Below are 7,741 nucleotides of genomic sequence, written 5' to 3'. Positions count from 1 at the left end.
TATTTTGTGACGGCGTCACGGCATTTATTACTATGGTATCAAACATGTTTTACCCCTTTACTCCATCCACAGGCCAACTGGGGGGTTTACAGCTCAATCATAGTAAAACCAGTGAAGAACAGGTTCGGTCAAAATTTATTTAAACCCTCTCGTCTGGTCTACTTTAATATATTTCTAACAACTTATTACAGTTAACATGTTTTATGAATGTTGAACACCAGAAACAAAATGTTCAGAATCACGTGTTGCTGGCTGGCCTGCCTGAATTAAAATCTGCTGCAGTCAAGAACCAAAGAGCCGCACAGCAGAGCAGGAGGGAGAGGAGGGCTGGACATTTTTATTAGAAGAAATCTGTACATGGAGGTTTTGGCCTTCAGTGTGTTCACATATATACGCATTATGAGGACACAGACAAGAAGCTCACTGACAATCAGCAGAAGTGCAATCATTACTCAAAACTGGACAGGAAGTTCAGTACAATCTGCTTCAGTTTAGCATCTGATGCCTCTGAGATCTTTCCATCAGCCCTGGAAAAAATTTAATCAATTAATACAAATATTTTGAATGTACCAACTTTTACATTCAAGAGAGAAGCTTAGCCTTACTTGATTGCAGAGAGCAGGTCCTGCTGCTGGCTGAGGATGTGCTGCAGGAACGCCTTCTCAAACTTTGTGATCTTGCTGGGCTCCATCTTGTCCAGGTGTCCTCTGACGCCGGCGTAGATGACCGCTACCTGCTCCTCAATGGCCATGGGAGCTGCAAGACAGAGGCAGGTGCACCAGTGCATAAATCAGTCCAGATACTTTTCAGCATAATTCAGGATTTAACCGTGTTGGTGTTAAAAGTTTCTTTCCAGTAGTAGATAACAGTTTTCATTTAGTATAAATCCAGATTAGTTGGACCCTGAAGCTAATGGTTAGCTCCTTTTCTGTTCTCAACTTCAGAGCTTAAAATCTTTCAAACAGCTTCAGTTCTAATTGGATTATTTATAATTTGTCATATTAGCACCATTTTACACAACAGAAATACTGGCTGAACCCAATTAGTTATTGATTAATCGGATTAAAAGACCCTTTTTACACAGTAGTAGAAAGGTAGTAAAAGATGCGAATAAGAAATTCAAGTCAAATAATACAATATTCCTTTAGTCAATCTGAACTTGGTGAAGATAAAACTATGGCACTTCTGCATATTTACAGTCGAAGTGTTTCATAAATGCAAAATGTTTATATTTTTTCTAATGTTTTGCTTTAAGCACTAAATGTATTTATTAAATTGCCTTTTTCTAAGTATGTATATTGCAGTCAAAGACCGATTACGAAATTAGTTAATTCCAATTAGTGAAATTAATCATCTCAACTCTTAAAAAAAAAAAATTGTAGTGGAAGACATCCTTTTGTAACCAAAATATTTTTCTATGCACAAATACGATGGGATTCAATTGAGATTTCTCATTAAAAATTGAACCCAAAGATTCTTGCTATAAAGAAAGCCACGGGTATCGCCTCATGCAAAGTTTAAATTGAAGCCGTCATGCAGCATTGGTGTCATTTTCATACTGAAGATGCAACGAGGCGACAGTTTAAACTTGATTCATACAATTAACCTCTGCATTGGGTGGATATTTATACAGTAGATGATTAAGTTATGCAGGAAATTGAGTTAGGAGGTGTTGTGCCACCAATAACTTTTCTAATAAGGACTATGTAACGACTTTCCTTCCTCCTCAGTAACCGTCTTAAATAAAACATAAATGTAGTTTTTTTTTTTTTTACACAGCCTAACTTTTAATCAGCTACTCTGACAGCAAACGTTTCTCACAGGAAGTTTATTGGTGGTGCACCACAGCTGTCTCAGTTAATTATGGCAATCGGTTTGTGTAATTATCTGCCCATTGCAAACAGGGAGATTTAAAGGTCCAACAGGAAGTGTTAACAGAAACCCCGGTGGAAACACGAGTCATCTTAGGACAGCAGACGTCCAATTTGTCCTCTGGGTTCAACTCATCTAGATTTATACCAAATGAAGATGCCAAGAGTGCCATCTACTGTAGGTAAGATATCGTTTATCACTGTACGGATCCCGACTCATCAACACTCACAGTACTGTCCCTGCTTCAGCAGCTCAGTGAGCCTGACGCCTCTGTTGAGCAGCTGCTGGGTGGCGGCGTCCAGGTCAGAACCGAACTGAGCGAAGGCAGCCACCTCACGGTACTGAGCCAACTCCAGCTTCATGGTACCAGCCACCTACAGGCAAGTCAGACTGGGTTTAGTGGCTTAAACTCTCATTAAACATAATGAGGGTAAGTTCTAACCACAGACTGGACAGACCTGCTTCATGGCTCTGGTCTGGGCAGCAGAACCCACTCTGGACACAGACAGGCCCACGTTGATGGCTGGACGAATACCCTTGTAGAACAGCTCAGTCTCCAAGAAGATCTGCAGGAAAAAAAGAAGAAAAAAAAAAGGACAAAACTAAATTAAACACTGCAATAAAGAGATTGTTAACTGAATATTTTCAATATAAAACAATACGGACCTGTCCGTCTGTGATGGAGATCACATTTGTGGGGATGTAGGCAGACACGTCTCCGGCCTGGGTCTCGATGACGGGCAGCGCGGTGAGGGAGCCGCCTCCAAAGTTGTCGTTCATCTTGGCTGCCCTCTCCAGCAGACGGGAGTGCAGGTAGAAGACGTCGCCAGGGTACGCCTCACGACCTGGAGGGCGGCGGAGCAGCAGAGACATCTGACGGTAGGCAACAGCCTGGTGGGAGAGATCAGGAGAAAATTAGTCCACATGCAACATTTGCTCTTAAGGCCGAGTGATAAATCTGTTTGGGTTTCTGAAGCTTTCATTTTTGGGAAATCTGGATTTTTTCCTTCCCCTCCAACAATGCATTTCCATAGGTCAGAGTGATGTTGGCACACCTAAAGTCTGCCACGTTGTCTGACATCAATTCAGGTTAACCAAATGGAATATTAGGGCCAGGATACAATATATTTTTTTTATCAGAATAAAGCCGTACTACCAGAATAAAGTTGTAGCATTAGAAGAATAAATTAGTGATTTTATGAGAACTCAAACATGACAAAAAATTCAAATGAGGAATATTGAGCATCTTGTGAAGTTATATTTTGGTAAAGGTTTTACAGATAATACATAATAGAAATACTTCATCTATTATCACATCATCGACTTTGAAACAATCATACAAACGGCTGCGTCTTCTCTGAAGAAAGATCTACGCAGACTGAACTGATCACGTCAAATCCTGATAACTCAAAGTTCTCATTTTAATGTTAAAAATTTTTTGGTAACATTGCATCTTTATTCTGTTAATATTACGACTATATTCTTGTAGTTAAAAAAAAAATAAATCTTATAGCAACGCTGCTGTACAACTCAGAAGATTAAAATAAAAACTTTTGAAAATATCTTTTCATTTTTTAGAAAAGCAGGAGAAAAAAAAAATTAAGCCATAATCTCCCGGCTTTAATTCCTCTCGACATTTGAACTCGCCTGCTTGGACAGATCGTCATAGATGATCAGGGCGTGTTTGCCGTTGTCTCTGAAGTATTCTCCCATGGAGCAGCCAGAGTAAGGAGCGAGGTACTGCAGCGGAGCGGCATCAGAGGCGGTGGCGGACACAACGATGGTGTACTTCATGGCGTCGGCGTCAGTCAGCCTCTTCACCAGCTGAGCCACGGTGGACCTCTTCTGGCCAATAGCGACGTAGATGCAGTACAACTTCTTCTTCTCGTCGGTTCCGTCGTTGAAGCGCTTCTGGTTGATGATGGTATCGATAGCGATGGCGGTTTTGCTGAAGTGAAAACCAGCAGCGTTTAGAAACATCAGAGCATAAATGCATTTCTCTGAATGAGCTCTGAATGTAGTTACCCAGTCTGCCTGTCTCCGATGATCAGCTCACGCTGGCCACGGCCGATGGGCACCAGGCTGTCCACAGCCTTGATTCCAGTTTGCATCGGCTCCCTCACTGAGATACGGGGGATGATACCTGGAGCCTTCAGACCAACACGCCTGCGGGTCTTTGAGCCCAAAGGACCCTGAGGAAAAGAGAACCATGCTGCTTTTATTCATGTTTCTGCCAGAAATTTACACTACATTTTTTATGAATACAAGAGGTGCACCGATAAAATGGCCAGAGATAAAAAAAAATTACAAATTTTCCTTTGATTGGCGTGTAAAATACAGTGGGGAAGAGTTGCTTTCAACTCTTCAAGAAATGAATCAGAAACCCAAGAACTTCCTTGATTCTTTGTCTATGAACATCAATCGTTGAAATACATCCAAGTAAGAGGAAAAAATTTTGAAAAAAAAAAGAAAGAAGAAAAACACCTTGGTTAAACACTACAGCAAGATCTGAAGCTATCCATTTTGATTCTTTTAGGACAACTCAAATTTCTTTTAAGAAATCTTATGAAAGTTGTTCAGATTTTTATCTCAGATTTTATTAGCTTATTTATCGAGTCAAATCTGAATTACTTGTTTTGTTGCCGTTTGTAATTTTGTTTTTATTAAAACAGGTCTCTTTTGGAAATGAGACAACCTGTATAAATGAAGGTCAAGTAAAAAAAGTTAATTATAATACTGTTTGATTAAAAAAATTAAAAGCAGAAATGAATTTCAGTTAGACAAAAATCTAATCGGTGCATCTCTAAGGCAGAAAAATCTTCAAGAAGACTGAATTTAATTGAACACCAAAACAATCTGCTGCAGAATACTCATTTAACTTTGACACTGATCTACAAATTTTCCCATCAAAGTGTTTTTTTTTTTTTTTTTTTTTTACTATTTATTCGTTTTTATGAAACTTGAGTTAACCTTTCCATCAATGGCGTTTCCCAGAGCATCCACCACGCGGCCCAGCAGCTCCTCGCCCACAGGAACGTCCACGATGGCTCCAGTCCTCTTCACAACGTCGCCCTCCTTGATCAGCTTGTCGTTACCAAACACCACGACACCAACGTTGTCAGGCTCCAAGTTCAGAGACATGCCCTACAACGACAAACACACGTATTTAGTATTTTGCCATTAGGAAGTAATAAGCTTTTTGGTTTCAGCTTCTGTTGAATCACAGCAGACCAGATGCAGAAAGCAGCTTTAACAGTTTCTTTTGTTTTTAACAATCAATTTGTTTTTAAACATACTTTGAGTCCAGAGGAGAATTCCACCATTTCTTCAGCCTGGACGTTCCTCAGGCCGTACACTCTGGCGATACCGTCACCGATGGACAGCACGCGGCCCGTCTCCTCGAGGTCAGCGGAGGTATCAGCACCCAAGATCTTCTCCTCCAGGATGGAAGAGACCTCAGCTGTGCCTGTGAATGAGAAAATATTACAAATGTTTCGTCTAACAATATATGGAAGCACCGATCGGTCCTTCCCAGGCAAGAACAGAGTTCAGGTTTCATTCTAAAGACAAATTTGTTGATCCAAATTATTTTTGGCAACAATTAGTCACATAAGAGAAGCAAAAAAAAAAAAACGTGTTTCAGGTTTTTAGGTGGAAGATAGTTTAAATCAAACAAAAGAAAAAATTTGCAGAATAATCCCATTTATGCACCAAAGCACATGCACTCAACCTTTGATGTTCGATTACCCATCAGAACCAGTCAGGAGAAAAACGATTCAGAGGTCTGTTCAATAAGTTTGAGAGTCTCTACTACTCTTTGACCTTTTCAAAGTACAGCAAAATATTGTTTGTGTGCATTAACATTAAGTACCAAAAGAATAAAGGAAAATAAGTCCACTCGGTATGTTATTAATGAGAATGCAGCTTACTGCCAATTATTGGATTGGAAATCATTTCAGAATTAAGCTAACATTTTCTTTAAGGGTGCACAAACAATGTGTTTTTATTTGATGGTATAATATTATGATGTCTTTAATGTATTATAGTAACAGCAATGTATTTTTGGCTGAATAAAAGGACCGTTACAAATGAACATTTATTCCAACTATTCACAAAAATATCTGAAAAAAGTTTTCAAAGAAAATTTTTATAAAAAATTACATTTTTCTGATTTTATGTCTCCAAATATTATTGAAGAAAATGTATCTTGAATTAGTTTTTAAAACGATGAAGCCTTCATTTTAGAACAACACGCGTGACAAAAACTTGGATTGGTTTCAATACTACTACTACCACCTCTGTTCAAGAACATGCAGGATTTTCTTCTTTGTGCATCAGTTTCCTTAGAAATCTTGAAAGAAAAACCCAGGCTCAGGAAAAGCCTGACCAAAGCACCTCTGCCATTTATACATCAGAGTACACCAGAAAATTTGATCCGATCTCAATTATACTTCAAGGTGCATGAATGTCAAAAAGTATGAGAGCTCTTAGAATTAATTTAGGTAAAAACAATACCCATTTTTCTGCATATGATCCAGTTGATCACTGAGACAAAATTGGCACCTCAAATGTCTTTGTCCATTTCTACTATACTGCAAATAACCCCATGATTTTAAGTTGAATAGGAGCAAAGCATCTGGCAACCAGGGTTTCGTTGTAGCTTACAGAAATGTTTATATTAAGAACTTTGCAACAAAAACATGAAGCGTTTCTCTAGGTATATATACACAAGTATTGTTTATTTGAATAGAGTAGACAACATGTTGAAGGACAGAACTGCATTTGTCTCACCTGTCTTCTGCAGCCATGGTCTCTGTGTGTGGATGTGGTTGACCCCCACGCAGGCGGCCGGGAGCGTCTTGGACACCTGCAGTCAAGGACAGGCGGACTTATTAGCTTGTCCAAGGGAAACCTCACATTATTCTGTCGGATATTGGTGGTGAGATTAAAAACCTAAGATCTGCGCAGGTTAAACGCTGCGCAGCGGAGAGGGCATGCGCTGTCAGGCTTCCTGACCTTCAAGCGTGGCTGAATGAGCCGTTAGCTCGGTGTTAGCTTGGATGCTAACTTTAGCCGTTGCAGGACGAAGACCGGGTCTTTGCAAGGACGACTCGACAAAATATGTTTAGCTCAGTAATATTAACACCACAAGGCTAAGTTATTAGCGACAGCTGATTTCTTGCGTTAAGATGCGCTTTTATGGATTAGTGTCGCGTAAGCTAGCGGCCTGTACCCTTCACAAAACTCAACAAATAATACCAAAAATGCTTAATGCTACTACCACAGTAGCTGTATATTGTTTAGTAAAATACTTACAAATCCAGCTCTCCTGGGCAGGCTCCTGACCAAAGCTGCTGCAACTCTCACGGATAACATTTTGTCGGGTTGCTAATGACCTGTCCTCCACTGAACGGCTCCGACCTGCCTGGATGTAATGGCTGAATGGACGCTTCTTCTATTTATTCAACCGATGTCAATTTGTCTGGTTTACTGCTCAGCTATGCCCCCTGCCGTCAAGGAATAGAAAATGGCCTACTTCCCTCAAGGAAAACCGGCATTTTCAATAATAAAATGGAAACATTAACGCAGATAAATAATACAATTATAAAAGGAAAAGAAAAATAAGCAGAAAAAACACTTTTCCAAATAAAATATTTTAAATATAAAACTTATAAAACTACTCCTTGTATATACCATAGATCTTAGAATAGGTTGATGTACTTGCAGTGACAATGAATAATATATATTCATTCACTTGACCTCAAAATAGCCCCACCCAGAACTTAGTGGTGAGAAATGTTATTCAAATGGTAGTGATACCAATGTTATTCAAGTAAAAAGTATAGTGTAATAAAACTAAAACTATTAC

At 39.4% G+C, this 7,741-nt stretch overlaps 1 protein-coding gene across 1 annotated transcript; it reads right to left on the bottom strand.

Annotated features, from left to right (window-relative positions):
• Positions 1-7,344, bottom strand: LOC103470111 (ATP synthase F(1) complex subunit alpha, mitochondrial-like). The gene is made up of 11 exons (XM_008418289.3): positions 7,189-7,344; positions 6,664-6,739; positions 5,169-5,338; positions 4,843-5,016; positions 3,898-4,064; positions 3,520-3,820; positions 2,539-2,763; positions 2,331-2,438; positions 2,102-2,246; positions 606-756; positions 1-527 (listed from the first exon to the last, which is right to left on the bottom strand). Exons 1-11 carry the CDS (start codon positions 7,246-7,248, stop codon positions 449-451), a joined length of 1,656 nt encoding a protein of 551 aa, XP_008416511.1. The 5' UTR covers positions 7,249-7,344; the 3' UTR covers positions 1-448.
• Positions 7,345-7,741: the final 397 nt, after the last annotated feature.

Source organism: Poecilia reticulata, chromosome 9 (assembly GCF_904066995.2).
Source record: "Poecilia reticulata chromosome 9, P_reticulata-male-v2, whole genome shotgun sequence".
Classification (NCBI taxonomy): Eukaryota; Metazoa; Chordata; class Actinopteri; order Cyprinodontiformes; family Poeciliidae; genus Poecilia; species Poecilia reticulata.
The sequence above is the reverse complement of the archived record's forward strand: the minus strand, read 5'-3'. Positions and strand labels throughout refer to the sequence as shown.

Coding starts and splice junctions, on each gene's coding strand:
- LOC103470111 (XM_008418289.3), bottom strand. CDS start 7,248: ATGTTATCCGTGAGAGTTGCAGCAGCTTTGGTCAGGAGCCTGCCCAGG. Junction 2,764..3,519: donor ATGACGATCTGTCCAAGCAG/GCGAGTTCAAAT, acceptor CTCTCCCACCAG/GCTGTTGCCTACCGTCAGAT. Junction 757..2,101: donor GCTGAAGCAGGGACAGTACT/GTGAGTGTTGAT, acceptor TCTGTCTTGCAG/CTCCCATGGCCATTGAGGAG.